A 27,230-nucleotide genomic window follows, 5' to 3' on the forward strand; every position below is an offset into this window, starting at 1 on the left:
GATCCGGGTAAAACTACTGGCTGAAGACACAACTCTGGCCAGGAATACAAGGCCCAAAGCCACCACGGTCAGGGTTATTAGCCTGGTTACAAACAGGGGAAAGGTGGTCACTTGGAAGAACAAGCTGCCAAAACGTATCAAAACTGCATCTTCCTCAAAAAGGCATGCCATCCACCTTTTCAGGCCTGACTTCATTCGAGGCTGGGTCTCCACATCACATCCTGGGAGCTGGAACTTCCCCAAAACTGGTCCAGTTTCCTTGTCAGAGGCACAGAGAGTCTCCAGTCCAGTGTTTGTTTTCCTGCCTCCCAGCACATCCACTCACATCCCAATAAGAATGAGTCCTCCCTCCAACATCCTCAGATTATTTTAAAAGCAAAACCAGGCCAGGTTAAAAATCTTTTCCGTTAAAATGTGCACACTTCATCCTGGATCTTCGAGGCTTCCCTGCTACACCAGTGTCCTACTAAAAAAAACACAATGACAACACCTACTTCCTGTTTCCTCTCCCCTTTATAGAAAAGGGCTCTAATCCTCCCCAATCAGTATTCAACTCCAAATAGCTGGCAGCTGGACTAGAGTAGAATCTCCACTCCCACATGGGTGTGGCCCACACCTCACATCAAACACAAAGAAACACCAAAGCATGCAATTAATACAAAACAAAATCTAAAGTAATGCCAACCCAAAAGCTTAGTGGGGGATTCTCTCCATCCTATTCCACCATGCTATACTCTGTAACAAGTCTTTTTAGTGTATTTTATAGCTTTTCCAGAAAGAAAGAAAGAAATTTGTCGCCACGACTCTTTGACCTTACATTTTTAAAAGTAAATATGTAAAATTACAGAAAACCATAATTTGACCGCTTTGGTGTAGCATGAATAGCCATGGGGGAGGTTTTATCAGTAGGAAAAGCTGTAAAACCTATGAACATACAATTAAAAATCCAAAATTTCTGTTCTCTTTCACATTTTAAGAAGCCATACAATTAGCCAGATTGTAACCTTTGCTGGTCCAATTCTGGTCCCCAGGCCTTTTGTTTGATATAGTGGTTAAAATTGGTATTACATGAGAATACAGCTCAGCCCTAGTTGGACTTCAGCTCATATCACTTGAACACAATACACAGATGTTTTGGGAAGAAAGTCACAGCTGTTGTGTCTAACAGCTTTTATTAGTTTTGAATGATTTCAAATATGCGCGTGAACATTGTAGTATAAATAATTAATCTTTAAATAATTATGGTATGGCGCTAAAAGCCTACAAGAGCCTTCAGCTCCATATTTGCTGAAATGATAGTAGTAATAATGTCTTGTGTCTCCCTCTGTCATTAGGGTATCCCAGGAACTGTGGGAATGCGTGGGCCAACAGGTTTCACAGGACCGAGGGTAAGATCATCCTCCTGACATCTATCTCACCTTGTCCTTTTTCATATAGGAACTGGACGAAAGATGCTGTTGTACGTACATGAGTCGGTAAATTGTGTTAAAAGTGAGGGACTCAGCTATGAAAAGGGCAAGCGAAAGATTTTTGACTAGAATATTTTTGACATTTAGGTGAGTACAGAAATGTTCTGTTAAAGCTGTTAAAATCTTTTGATTGGAAGTAACTTTACAGCTTCAATTATCAGAAACAATCACAATAAAATAATTTTTCTTTTTTCTGCACCAGGGGGAGCCAGGTTTACGAGGATTACCCGGTCCTGTTGGGAAGCCTGGACCTCCAGTAAGTGTCTGCAGTTTATTTTTGCTTTTTTATTTCCTAACCTTTAACCCCTGGGAGCTATTTGGGGTATATGAGGGGTAGACTGAGTATTGTAAAGCAGATTAGATTAAAGCAGAAGAGATGGTGGGGTCACACCAAGAAGGGGCTGGTAAATAAAATAGACCGATGAAATGTGCAGCTGGTCTACAGGGACTGCCAGTATATGGAGGCAAACAAGTCAGAGTGATTGATTTTACTGAGAGCTCTGGAGGAAAATCTAATGGCGAAGTAAGTGATGTGGCAGGCTCAGCTGAAAGAGGACAAATAAATTGTTCCAATCACTGTCTTCGCGTCTGGCCACAACTGTACACATCAAATGCCAGCTTAATTCTTCAGATAGGTACTCCACTGATCTTCCCTGTTTATTGTTTTTTTCTGTAATGGTACAAAATAATTACCTCAACTTGACTCATATGGGTTTTTTTTCAGTTTTGGTTAAGTTGTGGGAGAAAAAACAAAATCTGTGCTGTTCTTGCCAAAGTTTGTTTACCCTATAAATCACTGTCGGTCTTTTTGTTGGTTAGATTTAGGAATAAGAAGGTCCCTTGTGCATGGAAAGAGTTAGTTTTAAGTAGTGAAAGTGAGACTGTTTTTTGAAGCTGCCAGCACTCTATGCAGTGTCATTGGAGCCACTTTTTACTTACACAGATGGCTGCCCAACACTGCAGTGAAATCAATCAATGTGTCATAGAAATAAGGCAGTTTGAGCTCAGTTTGAACGCTAAATAATGTCTTAAACTCGTCATTGTTCCACATCACTGAAGGCATTTAAAGCTGCACTCATCATGGTAGAGAAAAACCCAGGTTAGGGTTCCAAAGATTATCAGGCATACAAATAGTGTTTTATTCTCAGTGAGAATAACAAAATACAAGTAAACAAACCAAGGGGATGTGTCAGACAGAAGATAGTGTTTTTAGATAAGTTAAAAAAAGTTAACTTAAATTTTTAAACATGTGCTTTTAGGTCAATTACAGGTCATAAAATCATTAAAGATACTTAAAGAACTTAATATCCTTTAAGTGTGTTTAGTTTGTATTGGTGTTACACTAGCTTAGCTATGGTTAAAGATTCAGGACAGGTTGAAACTGAGTAACCTAAAACACATCTTTACAGCCAGAGATCACTAAAATTACAGTTTAAAAAAAAATCTTCATCTGCAGATAACAATTCATCTTTACAAATCAAGTAATAGAACTAGTACAATGTCAGTAAATCATAAGATTTTACAGCTTGTGTGAACTTTCTACAATTTTGGAGGAGTGCCCACATAAAAATGAATAAATAAATAAGATAAAATAACAATAATTAAATATAAATACATAAATAAGATCACACTGTTGATCACCTAAGACATCAGCAATATCCAGTTTTGTAGGTTTAACATATTTTACCCACTTATCCCATAGCTGATCAACCACAGAAAGCAACCAATGTGATGTGAGTGTTTTTTAAACATGCAGATATAAGGAGCATGATCTAACTCTGTTTCATTTTTTTAGGGTTTGCAAGGTCCTCCTGGAGAGAAGGGACCCCGGGGACCACAGGTGAGACAAATCCTCACAAGGTGGTTTATCTTATAATTCGGTTGTAAGTGTTAAGTTTCTGGTGTCTCTGTGAAATATCACTTTGAGAAACCATAACATTAAACATCATAATTTATAATAATAATAAACTGAAAATAAAAAAAGGACACAAGATGAATAAGTATTTCTGCAAATGCAATTAAACCCTGATTTAAAAATCAGCCCAACAGTCAGAAATATTCTTCTTTTGTTTTCTTGCATTTGATGATGATAATTATGATGATGGTAAATGGCCTGTATTTGTATAGCGCTTTACTTAGTCCCTAAGGATCCCAAAGCGCTTTACACTACAATCAGTCATCCACCCATTCATTCACACACTGGTGATGGCAAGCTACATTGTAGCCACAGCTGATCTGGGGCGCACTGACAGAGGCGAGGCTGCTGGACACTGGCGCCACCGGGCCCTCTGACCACCACCAGTAGGCAAACATGACGTCTTTTAACTTCATAAGGCAAATGCCTATTAACTTTTCATTAGTGATTATGATTATGACTACAGCTAGTTTGGTAGTTTGTCTTTGCCAGCATAAAATGGATTTGCTCAAATTGGACTGACCAATAGTCAGAGTTATAGGAAAGTCCAAGGAAGATTAAGATCTAAGTAGGAGAATTATAGATTTACACAAGTTAGGATGCTGCCTTGGAACCATTTTTAAACAGCTGCAGATTCCAAGCTCATTCATTCAAACAATTGTACACAGGTACAAGACATTTGGATTTGTCGCCATTTTGCTAAGGTCCAGAAGAAAAACCATATATCACCCTCAGATATAAAGAAAATTGTTTATGATTTTCAAGAAAACCCAGGAACAACCAACTGGAAAGTGCTGAAACACCAGCATCACTGTACACAGCCAGAGTTTTATTTTACTGAGATGGTGCTGACCAAGAAACAAGCCGCTGCTCCAAAATGAACTCATTCATGCTCAGCTTAAATTGAGCAGCTGCCACCATGGAAAATCCATTTGCCTTCTGGAGAAAAGTTTCATGGTCAGAGAAACAAAGATTGAGCTATTAGGCTCAATGACAAGAGGGAAGGTGAGGGTTTCAAAGCTAAGTGCTTTGTATCAACTGTCAAGTATGGTGATATCATGCTGAAACTTGGACGCAGTTGGCTGTTCCAACAGAAGAATGATCCAAAATTCATATCAAAACTCAGTTTGGAAAGCAGAATAACATTAAGTTTCTGGAATAGCTTTTCCAACGCCCCAACCTCAACCCTATTGAAAATTTATGAACAATGCTAAAAGAGGCATCCATGTCAGGAGACCAACCAATTTAAATGAACTCTACCAATTCTGCCAAGAAGAGTTGTCAAATATCCAGCCAGAGTTATCAAATATCCAGCCAGAGTTATACCAGAAACTGTTTTTTTGTTTGTTTGTTTTTTCCTTTTTTACCAGAAACTTGTTGATGGCTATCCAAAGGTTGAGGTACAAGTTACTAAGGAACATTTTACCAAGTACTGGAGGTGTACATGCTTTTGTTGTACAATGTGTTCACCTTGTTGGTGAACTATCGCCAGTCACTTTAACCATCGTCAATCCCTGACACCATCATCCATTGGCTCAACCCCTGCTGAGCAGAAGGACAACTTTGTCAGAGAAATAAAATGTTAAAAAATACCAAACGGCATCACAGGCTTACAGGCAATTTAGTTTAGTTTAGGAACAGCATTGTGATTCATCAAACAATATGTTGTATGCCTAAATTAGAATAAACTGAAAGCTAAAAAGAAGAAAAACATTCCAAAGAGCCTCACAGAATTGCAGTAAATATTTAAAGGCAATTCAGCATGAGCACTAGCATCATTAATCATTAAAATAGCCTGCTGCTAAATTGGGATGATCAGTGTGATAAGCTGAACAAAGCATGCCCAACAAGATTCGATTTACAGATATTTTGCTAATAGCATATTTACCAGAGCAAACGAAAAAACTGTCAGAGAGATAAAGTGAGGAAATATATTAAATAAGGTCGCAAACTGACAGTTTTAAAGGCAATTTAACATTATGCTAAAATTCTTTTCAGAGCCATCACAGCATGACTTTCAATTCTGTGTTTCAACAAGTTGAACTGTTGTTGTTTCTAACAGGGTCGTCTAGGAGATGACGGCCTCAAAGGGATACAGGGTCCACAAGTAAGTTTGAGCTAAATAAAGAAGATTGCACTCTGCATTTTCATTTGGGCAGATTGTGTTTGCCCAATCTCACTCACTGCTTTTTCCTTTATTTAACGTGGCATGTTTAGATTAGGTGTTGAAGAATATGTAGTTCTGCATGCTGTTGAAGGTCTGCCTAGAAAACAAAACCAGTCTGCAGTACTTACTATTCAATTCTATGTTTTTGCTGATTGTCCCGTCAGACTTGTTGATGAAGCTATTTTTGGTCAGGCTTACTGTGACTCCCACAATAAGACAAAATAAAACTAATCATTTAAAGATCATCTAAAGCTCCACTGAATGAGATGCAGCTGTTGTAAGCTGTTACTGCAGGGAGGGAGCTGTCTTTCCATAAAACTGAGGATGCTGTATTTACATCACATAAATGGGTTTTAATTGATTCATTGTTGCTGATTTCCCTGCAACCCGTTCTTGTATTATATTACTCACAATCCATGAAACAATCATCACAAAATGAGTACGTTACCAGACATTTCATCATCGACGTGCTCCAGCGGTGCATAAAAACAGAAGAAGTGTTCATTTGCAATCGTTTGCATTTGTTAGACATGTATATAGGCAAACGGGCAAATATATTGGTTTAAAATTTCTTTAAATTAAAAGTGATTGTATGTTATTGATGAATTGTACACATTAAAGAGAAAAAATGTGTTGTGATTAAATCACAGGATGTGCTTCAGGAAGTGTTTACTCCAAATTAATGAAAAAATAATCAGTGAGCAAAATAGTGATTGTTTTTATATTAGACTTTAAAAAAATAACCTAATTGAAAAAGTTTCAATTTGTATTCTTCTTTCTGTCATTTTTAAGGGTCCTCCAGGTCTACCAGGTCCTGATGGGGCAATTGGAAAACCAGGACCAACGGGAAGCAAAGGGCCTCCAGGACCTCAGGGACCACAGGGGCAGGCAGGAATCCCAGTGAGTGGGTACCTACCATCGACTGCTGTTACCTCATGTTGCATGGAGAGATAAATGTCCATGTTATTTGTTTTTCAATACATGTAAAATCTACTGAATCATCACAAGAGTGCATAAAAGCTGACGTGCATGTCTGTTGGATCTGATCAGGGTCCGCAGGGTGCTGATGGATTATCAGGGGAACCGGGGGAAAGAGGACCTAAGGTAAATTACAGTAAACTTCAACAATTATGTAATGTAAATGTTTTATAATGACAATCTCTTATTTCTGCCTTCATTAATGTTCAAACACTGAAACTTCCAGGGTTTACCTGGATCACCTGGAGAAGCAGGCCCCATGGGACGACAAGGACAGCAGGTTGGTGGATTTTGTTGTGAAGCAATTAAAACTTCTTAGATCTGATTTCTTCACTTACCTCTCCTAACTGCTGGGCCTCTGAAGCCAGCTGATCAATACTTAAGGCACTTTTATCTAATCTTATGAGCTTTTTCCTTATTCTGTATATTAGATTTAAAGAAAGTGTGTAGGAATTATTGACACCTGGTAGTAAGATTTGAGCTCAATTTTCTTTGCCTGTGACTGTGTTGAGTCACCATAATATCCATTGATGAGATAACTTGAGACAGATATTGATGAATTCTGTTTTGTTAAAAAGAAAATGTATTTTTGATTAGCAGAGAGATTTTTAGTCCAGAAAAGGTTACAATGTTTTGTGCGGTCACCAGCAACGATTTTGTTTTTGCTTTGTGCTTGTAATAAGTACAGTAAAATTAGCCTTCTCAAATTTCTCAACTTTAAGCTGCCGTTGTTTTGTTGGTCCATTTTGTTGGAATAACTTGGCAGTGCACCATGACAAGCTCCATGAAAGAGAGCTAGCTTTTATATTATATATTATTATATAAAATGTACACTGATTAATTAAACACTAAGTCACATTCATGGTTCATGCTTGAGTAGCCATAATGACAGAGCCTACAATACAACCCTTATTGTAATTGTTCCATACTTTGAACATAAACTATGGTGTGATTAAGGCCCTGTTTAATGCTCATAAAGAAAATATTATTTTTAATTGGCTTTTTTAATTGCTCCCTTTTTTTTTGCCACCAATTAGTTTTTTCTATTAGAATTTAAAGTTTTGCTGTTCTATAAAGCAGTTTTCACATTTTTCATCAGGGTCCTCCTGGCCACACAGGAATCGAGGGCCCACTTGGAAGGAAAGGAGACCAGGTCAGTGGTAACAGGATCAAAGTTGTGTACCCGAAATTATAAACCTTGGACTCCATTATTGAGGAAACACTTGAAATAAAATGTCTTTATTCTCATAACAATGTCAGAGTCAGACTTGAAAAACACTTCTGTCCAATCAGAATTGTAAGTTACAGTGGTCCCTCGCTTTAATGTGGTTCACGTTTCGCAGCCTCGCTGTGTGTGTGTGTGCAGTTTTCAATGTTTTTTTTTTCTTTACAGCGCATTGTGTTCTGCGTCCTGATTGGCTGTAGACCATTGTCAATCAATTTCGTGCCTTGTCTCCTGTACAGTACAGAATCCGTTCAGCTTGTCAAATTTACATAAATCTTCGATTGGTAGCAGTGTGACTCTGAAGTGCTGCACTGTATGTTTGTTTGCTCCCCGACAAACACAAAAATGTCGATGAAACGCCATCACCTGCGGGTGCCTGTTTTTCATTCTATAATACTGCACTTATTTTTCTATGAAGGTTTGAACTTTGAGAGTGTTTAAGCAAGAGAGAAAAGTGTGAAAATGTTCATGTCTGTCTGAGAAAAGTGTCTAAAGTGTGTAGTGAGGAGTTTTACAGCCTTAAAACATCTGTAATAATTGTAAAAAATTAAGTTGGCTACTTCGCAGATTTCACCTATTGCGTGTTATTTTTGGAACGTAACTCCCACCATAAACGAGGGACCACTGTGCCTTGTATTAATCAGTGGCACAGATGAACATTTTCTTTAATTCTTTTATTGCAACAGAAATTAAATTCACAATAAATGTGACACCTCTGTAGCTGCAGCAATACTCAGCGCCTGTTCATTAAATGCTCCATGCTGAGCAACTTTAAGAAAATGGAACAGTCTGCTCTGGGTACAGGAACCTTAAATGTGGAAGTCATTAAACTACTTTTTCTTTTGGACCTCATGAAGCCAAGGAGACTTTGTTTAGTGATTTAGAACAGTCTGCAAGCGTTTGATAACTAACAACTTTTTAGCCTCCAAAAGCCTGATATCTGACTTTCCTACACTTTCCTGTTTGACAGGGGGATTTAGGACCTTGTGGGAAACCTGGTTCTAAAGGGCCACCAGGAGAGAGGGGACCTCAGGGGGGAAAAGGCCTACAAGGACCATCTGGACCAGTCGGTAAAGAGGTAAGTACAATTATCTTTTGTTTACTTAAATTATTTCAGGTGTTGAAACACATGTCCAGCTGCTGTCTCTTAAATAACAGAGTTGTTGTACCGGTGGTGATTCTTTTTTTCCAGAACCCCATTTCCTTTATTGAATCCTACAAGCATCCTGTCCAGAGTGTATTGTTGTGCAACAGATGTGCTTTTAATTATTGGTAGAATTAAATTACTCTCAGCTGAAAATCTGAAGGTATTTGAGGTCCTTTGTTTTGTTTTGTTTTTTAAAAAGTATAAAATTGGTTTGAAAAGCATTAAACCCCCATTTGTGGTACATAAAATGTGGAATTCCATTTTCCTGATACTGTGGTAATGACAGTACCTATTTCACATTTTTAAGGTTTTGAAGTCTTGATTTTATGAAAGAGCAGAGAGAGACCGTGTGGCTTGTAGTTTTTGTAATCATGTCAACAATGACATCTTTTTAAATCTACATTAACCCTGAAAGCACCACAAACAAAACAGGATGTGGCAAGATAAGTATCTTTTAATAATCTTTTTGTTGTCTGCAATACAACAGCGTTATTGTTTTTTAAAAAGTGAAGCCTGATATCTAGTTCAGCCAGCTCGAACTGTTTCCCACTCAAACCTCACTCTCCTTCCAGTTCGATGGTCTATTTAAGCAGAGAAAAATCTCCTATCCTCATGTTTTAACCCTTCCACCAACCCGGCTGTTGGGCTCGGGGGATATTTCCCTATACCTCCTCATGTCCTCATAACTATTTGCGAGAAGTCGTGCTTGAAAGCTGTAGGCCAAACTAACCGTATAATCTTCTCAAACATGAGTTTTCTGACAGATCTGATTCTTTATTACATGTAAAACATTGCCTTATGAAGAAGGAAAATATGTTGGTTTTACCTCACTGTAGGCTTCCTTGATGACTGAACCATTAAGTAACTTCTGTTCCCTCATCTTCTTCAGGGGGATGTTGGACTTCCCGGTGAAGTTGGAGATCCGGGGCCCAAGGGGGAGAAGGTAAGCTTCAGTTTAGTTAAAAATACAATATATTGAACAAGCAGGCGAGTTCTCTCTGGGTGATGTTTGCACTACCGGTCATGTTGTTGTTAATGTGTGCAGGGTGAGCTGGGACCTCTTGGTTTGTCTGGTCGAGAGGGTCCCTGGGGACCCCTTGGACAAAATGGTGACAGAGGCCCAAAGGGGGAGAAGGGCCACTTGGGACTGATGGTGAGAATATATGTACTCAACAGTTCGGTGGAAGTTGGATGTTACATTTTAGTAACACTACCCACATTTCCTTCAAGCTTGTTCAATTTCAAAACACCAACAGTGAGATTTATTAGAGCAATTTTTAAGAGCACTGAAATGCAAAAGGGTGACACAAAGGATAGATTATCTAAGATCTATCACTGTAAATTAAACAAAGAACTTCATTCAGATTTATTAAAATCATTGGAAACTGATGTCTTCCTCTTGAACAGGGTGAACCAGGACTGATGGGTGAACTAGGCCCTGTGGGCCTGCCTGGGTTACTGGTGAGTTGAATACCAGAATGTAGAGTATTGATGCTTTTGATATGCTGCTTAGAGTGCTTTTTGAATTAACCTGTATTGAATAGTTTATAGCTGTGACTGATATTTAATGACACACAGTTGGCTTTTTCCCTCACAACTCTGCAGATTGCAAACTGATGTTAATGTGCAGCTTTATTGTGCTGTGATTCTTTTCTCATTTCAGGGAATGATAGGTCCTCCAGGACGTCCAGGTCCCGATGGACCTCAGGGAGAGAAGGTAACAAAACGGTTTCTCATAAGAGTCACAGTGCTGTTAAGATTTATATAGTACATAATTCCAAATAAGAATTTTAAGCGTGCCCTCTAAGAATGTTTTTTCACGACGTTTCAGCAAACTTTTGAAGTGCTTTTCATTATGCACAATGAAGTCAAGCCTAAAAGGAGGCTCAGACTCAGAAAGACACTTCAATTGGTTTATTTTTACTGTGATGCGGGGTTAATGGACGAGTCGTAATAAAGAAGATGGTCTGCACTGGCAGGCAGGAGTTAGGCAATAGCTGTAGGCAGACTCGTTTCATCAGTCAGGGATAATCTGAGGCTCAAACCCAATAGTCTAGCAGCTTGATGAACGCCGTTATCACTTTGGTAGGGAAAGCCAGCTTAGATGCACAGCTGCTCAGTAGAGTTACTGAAGGGCAGGTGTGAATGATCAGTAGTCTGCTGGAGGGAATGAGGCCTCGTACCTGGACACACAAACATGGAAAGAGACTAAAGACAACAAGGGGAAAGAGACCTGGCACTAGAGGAACATATATACATGCTGCATCAATGAGTCAGTCACAATTTACACAATATGTTCTTTCTGAATTTACAGCTCATGTTATTTTCAGCCCAAACAGGGCAGGGTAGGTTTACTCACAATATGCTATCTATACACTGCCTCAGTACATTTCACCCCAAAATTCAGTTTATTTGAGTAATGTTGAGTTTTGGAATGGTTAAGCGTACCGTGCCAAGGGGTGGGCTTGTGCGCTGTTCATGTGGACACTCCCACAGCACACATCTAGTGCCTGAGTACAGACGTTGAAGATTTTTTTCAACATCAGCTGCCTCTGAGCAGCACAACTGAAAATTGCTGTTAAATAATAAATACATCTATAGGGCCACCTTAAAGTCAGTAGAATCCTCAGCTTTAATGTGCTTTGGCTCTTCCTTTTTTTTTTTTAGTCATAGTTTAATGAATGAATGATAATTTCTGCTTCGTACATGGTTGGCTGAGAGGACCTTTTCCTTACAAGGAAAAAACTGACCTGTTTTTTTTAATCAACATATTCTTTATTTACAGTACAGAGGCCTTTACTATGAGGATTTTAGCTGATGAGCATCAGTAATAAATATAGATTCTTAAATGCAACTTTAGTCCTTATTTTTTTTCCTACATCTCTTTTATAAGTCTCCTTCATCAGGCTGCAGACACCATTTAACCTTTTATAGGGCACTATAATATTTAGTTCCTTCTATGACCACCCTACGAAGGATTTATGTTTAAATCAATCCAGTTTAATCCAAATAAATGATTTGCTGCAAAATTCATCTAGTCTTTTTTTTTTTTTTTTTTTTTTTACAACCGTTGGCTTTTACTGCTATAAGAATTGTTGTCTAAAGGACTGGTGGTGGTCAGAGGGCCCGGTGGCGCCAGTGTCCGGCACATACTGACTGAATGTAGTGCAAAGCGCTTTGGGGTCCTTAGGGACTAAGTAAAGCACTATACAAATGCAGGCCATTTACCATTCTTTATAGATTTTTAATAATCACCATTTGATGAGTAGGTGACACTCATAGGGATCATTTTCTATGGAAGAACAGTCACATGATCTCTGAAAGTCCTGTTTAGATTGGCCGTATGCTGCCAACACCACCCCTTTCATGTGAACTGGGGAAACCCCGAGTTAAATTAGCACATTGATAACCAGCTAAATGTGATCCTGTATCCTGATCAGTGAAGTGAATCCAGATAACAGAAAGCTACCCTGGGTATGCTGAACGTATTTCTGGTATAGGGCCCAGAACCTGCAGAGCTCTGTTTAAAGAAATACTTAAGCAGTGATTTGAAAAGGTCTTCATCCATGTCTCTCTAGGGCGAGCATGGGCCCGTAGGAATTACTGGACCGCCGGGTTCAGCAGGCCCTCAGGTAAACTTTTTATTCCTTTTAATATTTTTTTTAACTTAGTGTGTAGAACATATATATATATGTAAAATTAAATTTACTTTCTCTTTCTCATGTTTCTAGGGGATAATGGGGTCACGTGGTGTCAGAGGAGATCCTGGGAGGCTCGGACCACCTGTAAGTGCCTGCTAGTATCAGAAAGTTGTTTCAAAGTTTCAAACTAATATTTTAGCATTGTGCTACTTTCTGTTCTATCCCAGCAAACATCAGTCAGTTAAGTGTTTGAGTCAGAACTTTATTTTCAAGTAATTTAAAGAAAGGTCGAGCAGAATACTACAACAGTCAAAATTTTTATTACGATCTTTAAAATAAATAATCGCCAAAGTAATTTAATAAACGCCTTTGACCACTGAAGTACCTGCAGGTGTACAAGATGTACTGTGTACAAGAGGTGTACTCAGCACAGTTCTTTACTTTACCTGGCATCTAATTGTATACAGGATTGTACAGAAGCATTCTACTTCAAAATCGCATTCTCTTATGTTATCTTATGTTAAATGTAATCAGATTTGAAGGGCAAGGAAAAATCAAAGATGTTACTAATATGTCACAAGACTTGTATCACATTTGTGACTCCTGCAGGGTCCAGTACGACATGCAGGACCAAAGGGACACGAGGGAAGTAAAGGAGAGCCTGGGGAACTGGGACTCAAGGGAGAGCCAGGACCTCCAGGCCCACCAGGGGAGCCGGTTAGTTTGATTTAGGTCTTATATGTATACTCCACTGTATAACATTTATTAAAATATAATTGTGCGTTGCCATCTTAATAATAACATTAAATCTAAAAACTGCATCTGTCTATAATATATGACCTCTTAAAAACATCCTCATATTAATATTGATCACTTGTGCAGGGCGATGATGGTCTTCCAGGAATTCAGGGTCCTGAGGCTCTGCCGGGGTTAGAGGTGAAAACCAAACCACTATTTTGAATTGTAAAGACTGCACTTTTCCTGCTTAACAGCCCTGACTTTGTAACTTCTCTTTCTATCTTCTCTTTTCTTTAGGGGCCTCCTGGAGAGGTGGGACCCCAGGGCCTCCCAGGTCCTATAGGTGTTCCTGTGAGTGCAGTTTAAAGCATAAAGTCACTATAGATGATGAAAACATGCCAGCTTGTTTAAAATTACTGTTCCTGGTTACAGAGTGTACACACGATGTGTTTGTGTGCCTGAAAGAAAGCCGCTAATGAGAAAAAAAAATTGTCCTTGCAGGGAGTTCAAGGAAGACCGGGACCTGAAGGCAAACAGGGCATGAAGGGGGAGAAGGTACAATTATCATCTATCTTATCTATCTAATCTATCTCAGCTAGCAACAAGTGCACAAAACACTAAAGAGGCCCTACTAATGTGTTGCACAAAATGCAATATTCAGCTGCACCCACACGGGAAGCATTTTGCAGCAATATGGTGACCACAGAACACAGAAGATGAATGACATTTGATAACTTAAGCAACTATGGGCAAAAAAATGATGATTCCAGCAAGAGTCACATGACAGGGTAGTAACCTGGAATGCCTATAATCACCTTTCAGCTTTAAAGTAATGCGCAACAAGTTTCATGAGACATTTGCCTATTCTTATGATTCCTCATAAAAATGGACAAAATGCCTATATCTTCTTTACTGTCACCTTTGGGTGCCATATATTTGAGTGTATATACATTCTTGGCTTTTGTGTCTGTGAAGGTTCTCAGTCATCCAGGTCATCGTAGTCTAAGGAGCTTGGAAAGAAAAAAGCGTCTGGACTTCTTTAAGTTGCTTGAAGACGTTTCACCTCTCATCCGAGAAGCTTCTTCAGTTCTAAGGGTCAAATGGTGGAGAGTCCCAGATTTAAACCCAGTGGGAGTTTCCCCCCAAAGAGGGACAAAAGGACCCCCTGATGATCCTCTACCTAATCACATGAGCCAAGGTGTGAAAACAGGTGTGGGTCACAATCAGCCAGGGTTTCGGGTGAGCTCATTGTGAAACCTGGCCCCACCTTATCATGTGATTTACTGAGGTCAGATGGCCCAGGGTGTGAGTGGGCATTAAGGCATCTGGGAAGGGATCTCAAAACTGGATTATAGATGGCAGACAGTTGGTGTCGTAAGCCACCGCCTCTGCTCAAAGATGGTCGCTCACAGTGGACATAGATGGCTTCTTTCACTCCTCTTTCAAACCATCTGTCCTCTCTGTCCAAAATGTGAATTCTTGGCTTTTACTTTTCAAATAACTTTCCCACTTTGTGTTTTGCTCCACAGGGAGAAGAAGGCAAGACTGGTTCACCAGGGAAGAGGGGTCATGTTGGAAGGAGGGTAAGGTCAACGAAAGGTTTATGTAATGTAAGGATGTAGCGCCATAGTTTAGTCATTTACACGCTAACAAGCAAAATATTCCCCGTGTGACTGTGGGAGGAGGAACAAATTCTCTGGGAGTTATGTTGAGAAGAGTATCCACTGTATACAAAGTGACTGGAACTAGCTTTAAGGATGTAACAGTGAGTCCACAGTTGTGATGAAGCTAAGATGATCTCTATATTATCAATATTATTACTTTTCTTTTTTTATCATGGCGTATTCATCCTCAGGGAAAAAGGGGAAAGGCTGGAGTCAGAGGGCCCAGGGGAGAGAGAGGACCAAAGGTGGGAACACAACTATATGCTTTGTGTAACCCCTACAGTTGGTTTAAATATGAGATATGACCTAACAGTAGACTGTGCTTTATTGTTTAGGGTGAAAAGGGAGACACAGGACCGGTGGGGCTCCCTGGATGGTCAGGACTCATTGTAAGTGAATTTGTGCACCTACCCATCCATACATCATTGTTGAAATTGCTTCTTCATTGGTCTACCACATTCAGTGAGTTGGAGACAAATGGATGATTTTAACAAATAGAATGCGTTTATTTTTATGTGATGTGTTTTTGTGTTCTTTACCAAGGGAATCCCCGGCTTACGTGGAGAGTCAGGTGATCAAGGTCAAAGGGGTGAAAAGGTAAACAAGTAAAAAGATAACTAAGACCGACTACAGTACTGTTCAAAAGTCCTGGGTCATCCCTTAGTTCTTTATGTTTTGCTTCCAACTACTTATTCAGGCTTTCTAAAGGTCTTTCAAAGTGTCTTTCATCCTGTCTGTTAACATATGTTTCATATCTTCTTAGGGTGACAAAGGAGACATGGGACTGCCTGGACTACCTGGAGTTGATGGCATGAAGGTAGGAGCAGTTAACAGATTTAAACAGTCGTAAACAAAACAAACAGGATCATTTAAGTTGTAGTCTTTTGTGGGATGTAAATGACTGTTTAATATGTTTGGATATATCAAGATAATTTGGAAAATAACAAAAGGAAGACAAATGCCAAATGGGATTCACATAGTGGTTCATTCTGATCAAAGAACGCTCATCCAGGTGGTTCTGGTTTTTAATTACTGGGGCCATTAAAAACACTAGAAACATTACATCACTGCTGCTTTGGGATTTTCCTTTTTTTAGGGTATCCGTGGTCCTGTTGGATTGCCTGGTCCAGAGGGTCCAAAAGGGGAACAGGTACACAAAAAAAGACTGCAGCATTGTTAGCTCTCGGGTTTAAAGCCTTGAATTTTCCCATGTGTAACTGTGTTTAAATGATGTTAAAGATTGACAGATGTTTAGGTTTCACACTATACTGATGTTGTCTTAGGGAAACATTGGTCTGCCAGGGCCCAGGGGCATGTCAGGGATGCCTGGATTGCCTGTAAGTATTATCTCTCTCTAAATCTTTAATATACTTTTGAGTATGGCAAGCTTATGCAACATCTTTTATTCATGATACATTTTTCAGCCCTCTTTAACTGTTGTATTTTTCTTTTTCTGTTTGTCATTTTCCCCCCTCTGATATGCAAAGTTTAGTAAGGAAGATATATCTTGGACTTTTTCAATATTTTATGTTTTCAATTCAAGAATTTCACATGTTTTGCTCAGACACTTTTTGCCAGGGTATGTCTGAAAAATGAAGACAAATGTTATTGTTTTATAATAACCGCTGCAATTTCTGCATAAAGGCAGACTGCTGTCTGTTAGCCTACCCTGTTCTTCAGCTACCAGCCTGTGAAATCAATCATCATTCAGAAGCACTTTATAACTGTTCAACCCACTGTGTCTTAAGAAAAAAAAATGTCCATTGACTAAGATTATAAAATCAGCAAGGGTACAGGTGACAGGCTCTTAATGCAGCTGATAAAAGCAGTCGGAAGTCGATAAATGCACTTCATACTGAAAAATCACACTAATGTCCTTTTCTTCCCCTGTCCTCTGTTCTTGCAGGGTTTGTTTGGATTAAAGGTATGAAATCATCACCTCCAGCTCTCTTGTTCTTCTATATCAAACACTCTTCAGCTCTTACTCACCACTCTGTGAAGAAAATGGCCTGTTCCCCCTTTTTTAAGTGACTCACATAATCATAAAGATGTCACACTTGGAAGTTGGCAGTCTAATGTGATCATGCAGCAGTCTTTATTTCCTTATCGGTGTATGTGATAATTAACAGTTTGATATTGCCATGTGGAAGAGTACAGAATTGTATTGTTATATTGTTGCTATTATATATAATTCTCCCTGCAGGGATTGAAAGGCTACCAAGGTCTGCCTGGTCCACCTGGCAGGAAGGGGCTGCCGGTAAGTCTACAACAGATGGGTAAAAAACACTAGGTTATCATGTTTGCTCTAACAATGCAAACAGTTTTCTGTCTGTTGCAATACCTGGGTGCAGGGCGTTCCCATCTTTCCTACTTCATCTGATCTGGGTGGAGTAGAAACTGTGTTTGCCCCAAATTTGCTCTCATAGGTTAGCAAAGCTTGTTTGGAAAGCTTGAAACAAAACCCAAACAAGGGTGTACAGTTTAATTCTAATTACCCTGAATTACATTATACTAAGATATTATAACAGAATTATTCCCAGTTATGTCAAATGATTGATATAATACTTTTTATCTATTTTGGCTAGTTTATAATAGTTTAGGTTTAGTCATTTGAAGATTAATCTTGTGTTTTAGGGTCCACCTGGCATTCCCGGACTTCCCGGAAAGTCACTGAACATGACCTTGTCTCAGCTCAAGGCAAGTAGTTTCTAAACTGTATTGCCAATTATATGTTGGAATTGTTGTTTTCTGTTACGAAATATTCGATTAAAATTGCACATTAAAAAACATTTCTTTCCAACAACTGGAAACAGTATGTGTTTAAAAAAGAAAGACAGAAATTAAAGATATAGAGATATAAAGAAATAAGAATTTTTTAAAAACCCCTTCATATCAAAATCATTATTTTTCATTAAATTTACATGGGCTCTAAACATTAAACTTGGCCGAATCATATTCTCCTCATTGCCTTCCCATATCCAGGACCTCATGTACATGTCAGATAAGCCCAACTACCTTCTGATCCAGACGTTGCTGGATACTCTTCAGGAGGAGCTTCGGCTGCTTTTGGATCCTCCTGATGGCAGCAAAGAGCATCCAGCTACTACCTGTCTGGAGCTCTGGCTCTGTCACCCTGAATACAGCAGTGGTCAGTTACTGAAACTTTAAAGTAAACACTAAAGCAACACTGAACGATTGTGAACGATCCCCAAGCTAGATGGAGTAAAAAAAAAGGGTTAAATGAGTGTGTCCTGCTCCATTACAGCTTTGTGCTATAATAGAATAGATTTACAGAATAGAATACATTTCAGAGGAGAAATGAAAAAAGATTAGTTTATTTTTCTCTTATTTGGTTTTGAGTAAAAGCTAAAGTGAGGCTTTGTAGATGATTGACCTGTATATTCTCTGTGTAGTGTGGTTCAGCGTGTGGTTTAGGCCATCTAAACCAGAACTTCACCTTACAACAAAGCGTCCATCTGTTTCAGTACTTCTAAAATAATTTGAGTCATATAATCAACAAGCAGAATCTATTAGGTTCACCTCCACCTCTTTCCCAAGGTCAGCTCTGATAGGCTCCCTGTGCTCATAGTTGGATAAGCTGCTTAAGATTATGGATTAAACCTATTTATACTATTTATACATACATATTGTTATTAGAGCAAAACCAGTTGAAGTGCTTTGGTTTTTAACATTACCCCTGTACTTCACCTACCTCCGAAGCATGGAGGGTAAGTAGCCTTGTGAAATTTTTGCATTTATTTAGGCTCATTTAACACAGATGGTAGATTTAAATTCTTGTCTTGCTGTTTATGCTTTACTGCCACTTTGCTAAGAGTCCCTAAGTGCTGATATCAAGTCTCAAAATCAGTTTGTTTCAAATAACATCACCCAGTAAAATGCATGAATTCTTTTCCCAGCAGCATTGTGTATATAGAAAAATGCTTTGTTTTAAAATAAATGTTATTTTCCATTTATGACTTTTTTCCCTTTGAAGAGATTATTAACTTTATTTTATCTATTTTATCAGCATATAATATATTGACAAATACATACATACTGTACTGTATATGTTGGTACATATATTAAGGTATATTTGTATATAAATGATAATGAATATGGGTAATTCTATTTGACTATCAAAGATCCAAATTTGCAGATCGTCAGCAATCCTGTTGCTTGTTGCCACGGGGATATTAATAGTTCACAGAAGACATATTTTTACACTCCAGCCTCTTTAATGCTTTCCTTTTACAGGCCAGCATGTTGAAGTTCTTGTGCTCCCTGTATTTCACTGCTTTTACTGTCAGCATGGAGCATACTGTAATACTTTGATCCCTGGGTCTCTCATTCATTTCCTGCTAACCTTTCTGTACAGGAATGTATTACATTGACCCCAACCAGGGCAGTCCTGCCGATGCCCTGCTGGCTTACTGCAGCTTCTCTTCCACATCAAAACAGACCTGCCTTCATCCTCAAGACTCTCAGGTATAAAGACATCAGCAAAGAAAGTCTGCAGGAAATTGTACCTCTGAATCAAGGACATGGCCACTATCATTTAATGTATTTGTATTGTAGGTGAATCGTCATTCACCTCATGCTTCTGCAGTAGTGACTTTAACTTGAATCTGTATCTTTGTCTCTAAACAGGAAATTTCTTTTGCACTTTTACACTTTTTCTCCTTTTTTCAACTTAAGTGTGAACAGTTATGAAGCTATGAATGGGAATAACGTAGTAATAAGCACTTAAAAATGTTTGATTTGCTAATTTCAATGCTGAGATCTTCTGTACCCTAGAAATGATCAGATTTGACAATTCCAAAATTTCTTGTCTCTTATATAAAACTAAATTCAATGAGCTACATCAAATATATTAGATAAAATGTATTTAACTGAATTTGCATGTCACCCCTCATTTATCAAATGTTTCAAATTCAATCTGTTTGCATCAGTCAGAGGTATGCATGAAGAAAACTAAGTTGTCTGGTTGCAGGAAGGAATGAAGCAATGCATGGCTAAATTACTTTATATTCATCTGAAGGGTATCAGGTCATGTAAAGGACAGAAACTATTATTATTCTCATTGTATTGTGTTTTCCTGGTTTCATGGTTGGTTCAGTCTGTTTAAAACCACAAAACACACTCACCTTTCACCCTATCTACTCTAATATAGTCCAGCCTACATAAATAATTGACTCACTCAACCAAAGAGAAATGTGAATTGGTTTCGGTTAGCATGAGTCGAATACTGCTTTAGTCATGTCTGAGCAGCATGGTAATTCAGGATTTCATTAGCAACAGTCTGAAAACGAAATTGTGCCTTCTTTTCATCTGCCTACAGCTGCCAACGAAAGCGTGGATGGAGGACTTTTCCGAGGAAGGATCTTTTCAGTGGCTCAGCAAGCTGAATCAGGGATTTCAGGTGAGTGAATACCTCTGGGTGGCACTGCCAAAATTAAACATTAATTCTAGGGCCTGGGTTCTGCTAGGCAAGAAGTTCTTGGTGTTACATTTATAAAGTTGGCTAGATGAACAAAATAGGCAAAAGTTTCTAAAGTGGGGAAAATGTACTCTCACATTATTAGGTAAACATGTTCAACTGCTTGTTAACACAAATATCTAATTAGCCAATCATGTGGCAGCAGCTTAATGCATGTAGACATGGTCAAGACGACCTGCTAAAGTTCAAACCAAGCATCAGAACAGGGAAAAGAGACACTGCTAATGACATGGTGTCATGTATATGTAGTGGAGATGAGGACCCAAATGCACACTCACAGACTGACAGAGTTAAACAAAAAATGAGCCATTTATTTGGACTGTTGACCAAAATACAAAAGATGAAACACAAAAATACAAAAGGGAACTAAAAAAGGCTACTTACAGAAACCTAAACTGGGAATAAACGCTAGGGAAAATGCCACTGAAGCTGGGAAACACAAGGCAAAAAACATCAACTGATGCTCTGCTGTATATATAGACGGCAACTACATATTTCTAAAAGGGTGACCGGGGGACTGGAAATAGAAAATAGAGGAAAACGAGACACAGCTAAACAGAATCAAAGCAGACGAGATAAAAGAAACAAAACTCTAGACAACAAACAAGGAACCACAACCTCCCAACAACAAACAGGAAGTGAGATAACTAAATGGGGAAAACACAGACATGACTGGACTAAATACAAGGGAAAAGACACAAGAGGATGAAACACTGGGAGAAGAGCTAAAGTCTAAAGCATGGATATCAAAAATAAGGCCCTGGGGCCAGAGTCAGCCTTCTGAAGACATTTGTTGCCATCAAAGATCATTTGATGCCTTTCTTTTTGTTAAATAAAAATGTATTTTATGCTTGAGTAAATAAAACACCCTCTAAAACACTGATATTCAGTTGTTACTGGACACATATACATTGAGTTCATCGAACTTGATTTGCTGAAACAGTTGCCTCCTGGAGCTGGGACTGCAGGTTCCACTTGAGCTTGTAAATATGGTTGGAAACCAAAATAATGATCTAAAATAGGCTAAACAGCTGGAAACACCTCACATTACACAAAGAAAACAGGAGATGATAACAATAATAATAATGCATTTATATTACCACACATATAATTAATGTATTTTTTTTCAGTTTTCCTTCTATTTAGTGTCGTTGGCCTGATTTATAATAAAGCCTTTCTGATAACTCTAATATGTTTTTATAGTTTTATTATCAAGGTGCTAATGTGGTCCAGATGCGCTTTCTGAGATTGCACAGTGGCACAGCTGTACAGAAGGTTACCTACTCCTGCCACCCAGGACACAGACTGGGCCCAGCCTACCGAGATGTCAAATTCCTCACTGACTCAAGGACACAAAGTTACCTCGGAGCAGTTCAAGATTGTGTGGTATGTAACAGAACTACTGAAAAATATCTTCCTATTTGACTTTTTTTCTCCTCCTTTTTGCCAGATTTGCAAAAGGTTGGACAGATTAACTCAACATGGGCAGGGTGTAGAAGGACATAAAGCTCTGTTAATCCAAGATAGTTTGGAAGGAATTCCCAAAGGCCCAAAATAAAAAAAATTAATTAAAAAGTGAGAAAAATATCTGGCATCTGTATAAATGTAGTAGTAATCTGTAAGAGGAGTGAAGATATTTGAAGATACCACCTTTATACAAAACAAAAAATAAAATACTGTGTACTGTACTGAAGATCCTGAATGTTTTATATGTAAGTAAATGGCATGTGGTTTGTGGAGCTCAATGTGCAAAAAATACATACAGTTTTCAAAAATCAGGACTTGCTTATTAAACAAAGAAAAAAGAAGAAAAGTAGTTTCATGTAAAATGGCATAAATGTGTCAGTCTGCTATCAGTTTGTGACTGAATGGGGTCAAGTTGACAATTACATGCAATCTGTTTGTGAGAACACAGTGATTAACTGTGATGAATTGGCAAAAAATCTGTATCGATCTGCGTATTAGCTAATTAGATTTAAAGTACAGCCAAAGTATCACAGATTTGAGACAGAAATTCCAAAAAACCTTCACAAATAGGAGTTTGGTTACTGCAGTCGTACTGAAGCTGTATTTTTTGGTCCTGTTTATGTGCGTACATGTCATTCTGTCACTCTGTGTGTAAACACAATACCTTTAAAAGTTTTAAATAAATTCTGATACAACTTTGTTCAAGTGTACAGTGGGGTCATCCGTTCAAAATTGGCTTACAATACAATTTCATTTATATAGCACATTTAAAAAACCACAGGTATGCCAAAGTGCTTCACAGAACGAGTTAGAGCAATAATAAATACAAATACAAATAAAATATACTAACAGGCGGGTGACATAACTAACCAATAATACACCAGGCATAGTAGGCACAACCCGAAAGGCTGAAGGTTAAAACATTATTAATAAAGCGAAAAAGATAACTTACAGTACACCAAAAATGTGGGCTCTAGGAGGCGGGGAAAGCAAGGCTAAACAAATAAGTTTTTAATCGAGATTTAAAGTATTGAATTGAATCAGACACCCGAATAGCTAGAGGGAGGTTATTCCAGAGGTAGGGTGCGACAGCGGCGAATGCGCGGTCACCTCTGGTCTTGAGCCGAGATCTAGGTCGCACCAGGAGCATTTGGCCTGCTGATCTAAGCGCTCTCCCAGGGATATAACAGCTGAGGAGATCCGTAAGATAGCTGGGGGGAGCAATAAGATTTTAAAATCAATACGAAATTTAATAGGGAGCCAGTGCAGGTCGGAAAGAACTGGAGTAATAGACTCAAACCTGCCAGTTCCAGTTAAAAGACGCGCTTACAACCTTCAAGGTCAACTTAATGATTTATTGGTTGAAACTTGGCAAAAGGTTTAATAACTTAGAAACTATGATTCTTACAGTTGTGGTGTGTCAACATATAGAAAGTACCATGTAAAGATTTCAATTATTATGTCACATTTGACCTCAAGGTCAATAGGTTGACCTAAAAGGCCAAAGTGATAATAACGCTATATCAAGTATTTTAAAACTGTTTCTTACAGTCATTGTTTATATTGTCAACATGTAGGCGTATAGAGAATGATATATGAGGATTCTAAATATCGCAATATTTTATCATGACTTTGTTCTGTACATTACAATTACAGGTTATAATCATTTAAAAACACAACAGTTTGAATACATGTACAATGATCCTGAATAAGATTTACTTTGGGGTTTGTTTTTTTTTTAAACAAAGTAAACTTCCTGATTAAAACCTTTTTTTCACTTAATATTTATGACTAAACATTTAAGTGAATTTTACTAAACAATTAAAAGAATGCTACAAATATAATATATTCACATAAATAAAAATAGTAAAAAAATATTTATATTCAAAATGATATCAGGTAATGGGTTTCAACTGGGAAGATAAGAAAAGGCTGCACTTTTTAATGCAATAAAAGTGCATTTCAATACTATTCCCTTAAAAGTAAATATTGGTCCGAGACTGAGCTGTGTGGGTGGGGGGTTGCACTCTCGCAGTTATGCTTGTTTCTTTGATCTTAACAGAGAGAGTTTATGTATGTATGTATACCATTTATGTATATTCAATTCAAGAGAAAGAGAAACTTATCTAAAGCTGATCTCTACTTAGGGTTTACTACTGTAAATGTTCAAATGTAATCTATTTTTGGTTCATCAGCCTGGAGAGGAGATGGAGTCTGGTCCTCGGGAGTCTGTGCTGGAGTTTGAGGACCTCCATCTCCTTCCTCTGAGAGACGTGGCACTAATGGGAGGAGGAAACGCGACATACCAGTTTGGCCTCACTGTTGGACCTGTGTGTTTCAGCTAGAGATGGGAGAAAACTGTACCATCCCGGAAGACTCTCAGGTCCAGGACACAAACTCTCTTTAAATCATGAACAAGTGGAACCTTCCAGTCTGTGAAGTTTTTGCTTCTTTATCCTCTAGTGTTGGAGGATTTTATCCCTCAAGTTCAGTGACTTTGTATGACTGAATCTTTGAGGCCAATAGTGCCCCCAGGCTTTTTTTCACGGAGAAGGCAATTTCGTTTACAGAGACATTAAATAATTTAAGTGTATGTTTTTTTGTTGGTTTTTTTTACAAGCATCCTTTATACAGTGTTTTGTTTTTTGTTATGCAGTTGTGCAGGGATAGTGTTACAGCTTGCTCACTGTATATATAAAACGTCAGACTGTCCTCACTGATGTCTATAACAATGTGTTCTTTACAGGGACACGGCTTCTGGTGTCCCATAGGCCTGTAAAGCTCTCACTGTAAATCCACTGTTCTAGTACTGTAAGTGAACCTAGGTGTCATTTTTCTCAAGGTGCTAATTTTATTCAAAAGACCACCATTTATTTAATACAAAAACCAATAGAAAAGGACAGTTATGTTACTTGATTTTACCTGTCTGTTGTCAACAAGACCAACTGTCTTCATCTCTTGAAATACAAATTATTGTTTATTGTTTTCAATGTTTAATGTTGCTATGTTTTTTTTTTGTTTCCTTTCTTTAAATTTGTCTCAGGTATGACTACACATGTTGGCACTGAATCCGATGTTGCCACTCTGTTGTCCAGTTTTGTAGTTTGGCCTTTAAACCAAACCTAGAAAATCTTGATTTCAAACATTGGATAAATACACATAATCCAACAGTGATTTGCTAATGGTAAATGAAAACACAATATGTGATTGTCCACCCCTCATCTTGTAGCTAGAGATACTCACCAGAGAACTAAATGTGATGCAGCACGAGAAAAGACCAAGTATCATGGCTGTGCACAGAAACAGCCAAGAAACAACCAGACTTTCTAATATTTCCCATGTTTATGATCACTGCCTGCAAATATCTCTCAAAACAATATCTGTGAAATGCATTTTATTCAAGAGTTTAATATGCATAACTTTGCATATAAGCAACACACAGTTTTGGTCCACATGCTCATCCAGCAAAGCTCTCGGCTACAAGGGGGAAATCCTCACTCAGCACAGCCGTATGGGGTGAGCTGGCCAGCCAGCCAGTGAAATGTCATCTCTGTTGTGGGCAAAAGACCTGCAACTGACAAATAAAGGCTATCTCATCTCATCTCAAATGTGGCCCTTTAGCGATGCTGGTGGCTTTTTTGACTTGTGGCGGCAACGCTGTGTGGCTTGTGATCCATTGGCAGTCGCTACAAGTGACTGTTAATCTATTTGCATCATTAATGAAGTAGAATAATTTACAGAACGGATACAATTTCAAATAGAAAATAAAGATAGATAAATGTTTTTGGACGCTAATATAGAAGTTTTTAAATTTTAGGAAACCAAAACCTTAAAAATCTTGGACAAATGTGTATTTCTCCACAGCTGAAAATAGCTGGAAAAAAAGTAATTATTAACTCCAGATTCATTTGTGGTTGTGCATAGTATCATGGTGGCATAAAAATTGTAGCGCCCGTATGTCTCAGGTAATTCCTCAAAGTTTTTTTTCTAACAGAATTCCACTTCAGTTTAGAGAAAAGCATGATTGGTGTAATGACAGTTCTTCTTTTGGCTGCTTAGGTGTCACCCCAGTGGATCATCTTCCTCCATCTCTAGCTCTCCTGTCACAGCAACCCTCTGCATGTCCTCCTCCACTATATCCATGAACCTCCACTGAGGTCAACTTCTTTTCCTCCTGCCTTCAGGAGCATCTTCAACATCCTTTGTCCAGTGTCCCTCCTTTTCACATGTCCAAATCATCTCAGCCTCACCTCTCTAACTTTGTCTCCAAACCGCTCAACCTGAGCTATCTTTCTGATGTACTCATTTCTAATCACGTCCATCCCGGCAAAAATCTTAACATCCTCAAATCCTGAAATCTGCCTTCTGTCATCTGTCTTTCTGTCAGTGCCACCATCTCCAAACCATGCATCATAGGTTTCACTACCACGACCATTAAATTTTGAGATGTTTCCGCATCCAATAACTAAGTAGATAATTAAGTAAATAAACAAATTAGTAGTAGATTTTGAATTGGGTTACACCTTGGAAACCATACAGGAAAAAAAAACAACTAAATTGTCAGACAAAAGTGGGTAATAATCCAATACAGTTTACCATCACATAGACTGCATGCAATGAAAGCCTGCAAAGATATGACTGGTCAATGCAACTACAAGTGGAAACCAGAGCTTTCAGTACCAATCCCTTGGTACATTCTATATATTCATATAGAGATTACCAGCCGTATTAAAGTTAATACTGGTTTCCAGCTCCATATTTGTAATTCATGTGCTTTACGACAGCAGCTTTGCATGATTCACAGTTGGAAAAAAATCCTTATTTACCTGACACTGATCCTTTGTGCAGCCTCAAACAGACTGTTTTGATTCCTTTCCCTTTAAGCCAGCTTTGTTGTGATTGGCTGTCCCTTACAAACAGAATGTTCTGACAGCAAGTGGGTGGGTCTTCAGTGCTCACATCCAGAGCTTTGACTCAAAAATGACCATATTAATATTTATTCTGTCTTTGACATCACAGATCCAGTATAAGTAAAAGAAAAACAAAACAAAACGTAATCTAAGCATTTACAGCTCTCTCTAACACGTAGACCTTTTTTTTTTTTTTTTTTTAAGAAATTACCATTTAATTTAAAAAAATTGAATCCACACTAGGTCTAGAAATATCCTGATTATCTAACTTACTGTTTGAAAGAAATCTCCGTCCCGGGTCATCCGTGGATCGGGTTTTCCTCCGAGGCGTGGGCACCTATAAGCAGAGTTTTGTCTTTACCCTATAAGATTCAAAATTATTCAAAGTAACACTCAGGTATGCCGTTCAGCA

At 38.4% G+C, this 27,230-nt stretch overlaps 1 protein-coding gene across 1 annotated transcript in view; it reads left to right on the forward strand.

The window, feature by feature from the left end:
- si:ch211-196i2.1 (collagen alpha-1(III) chain) overlaps positions 1–24,510 on the forward strand; it is a 30,928-nt gene extending 6,418 nt beyond the window's left edge. The window contains exons 6-39 of the mRNA XM_005725657.2: positions 1,335–1,388; positions 1,672–1,725; positions 3,265–3,309; positions 5,447–5,491; positions 6,344–6,451; positions 6,602–6,655; positions 6,756–6,809; positions 7,629–7,682; positions 8,725–8,832; positions 9,791–9,844; positions 9,947–10,054; positions 10,309–10,362; positions 10,565–10,618; positions 12,480–12,533; positions 12,633–12,686; positions 13,152–13,259; positions 13,425–13,478; positions 13,578–13,631; positions 13,782–13,835; positions 14,810–14,863; positions 15,136–15,189; positions 15,280–15,333; positions 15,488–15,541; positions 15,708–15,761; positions 16,041–16,094; positions 16,228–16,281; positions 16,851–16,868; positions 17,148–17,201; positions 17,579–17,641; positions 17,927–18,092; positions 19,320–19,429; positions 20,283–20,363; positions 21,645–21,827; positions 24,104–24,510. Of these exons, the coding sequence (XP_005725714.1) occupies positions 1,335–1,388; positions 1,672–1,725; positions 3,265–3,309; positions 5,447–5,491; positions 6,344–6,451; positions 6,602–6,655; positions 6,756–6,809; positions 7,629–7,682; positions 8,725–8,832; positions 9,791–9,844; positions 9,947–10,054; positions 10,309–10,362; positions 10,565–10,618; positions 12,480–12,533; positions 12,633–12,686; positions 13,152–13,259; positions 13,425–13,478; positions 13,578–13,631; positions 13,782–13,835; positions 14,810–14,863; positions 15,136–15,189; positions 15,280–15,333; positions 15,488–15,541; positions 15,708–15,761; positions 16,041–16,094; positions 16,228–16,281; positions 16,851–16,868; positions 17,148–17,201; positions 17,579–17,641; positions 17,927–18,092; positions 19,320–19,429; positions 20,283–20,363; positions 21,645–21,827; positions 24,104–24,253 (2,427 nt within the window). The 3' untranslated portion in view covers positions 24,254–24,510. The remainder of the gene's footprint in view (positions 1–1,334; positions 1,389–1,671; positions 1,726–3,264; positions 3,310–5,446; positions 5,492–6,343; positions 6,452–6,601; positions 6,656–6,755; positions 6,810–7,628; positions 7,683–8,724; positions 8,833–9,790; positions 9,845–9,946; positions 10,055–10,308; positions 10,363–10,564; positions 10,619–12,479; positions 12,534–12,632; positions 12,687–13,151; positions 13,260–13,424; positions 13,479–13,577; positions 13,632–13,781; positions 13,836–14,809; positions 14,864–15,135; positions 15,190–15,279; positions 15,334–15,487; positions 15,542–15,707; positions 15,762–16,040; positions 16,095–16,227; positions 16,282–16,850; positions 16,869–17,147; positions 17,202–17,578; positions 17,642–17,926; positions 18,093–19,319; positions 19,430–20,282; positions 20,364–21,644; positions 21,828–24,103) is intronic.
- Positions 24,511–27,230: the final 2,720 nt, after the last annotated feature.

Source organism: Pundamilia nyererei, unplaced genomic scaffold (genome assembly GCF_000239375.1).
Source record: "Pundamilia nyererei isolate P.nyererei 1_Seehausen unplaced genomic scaffold, PunNye1.0 scaffold00016, whole genome shotgun sequence".
Lineage (NCBI taxonomy): Eukaryota > Metazoa > Chordata > Actinopteri > Cichliformes > Cichlidae > Pundamilia > Pundamilia nyererei.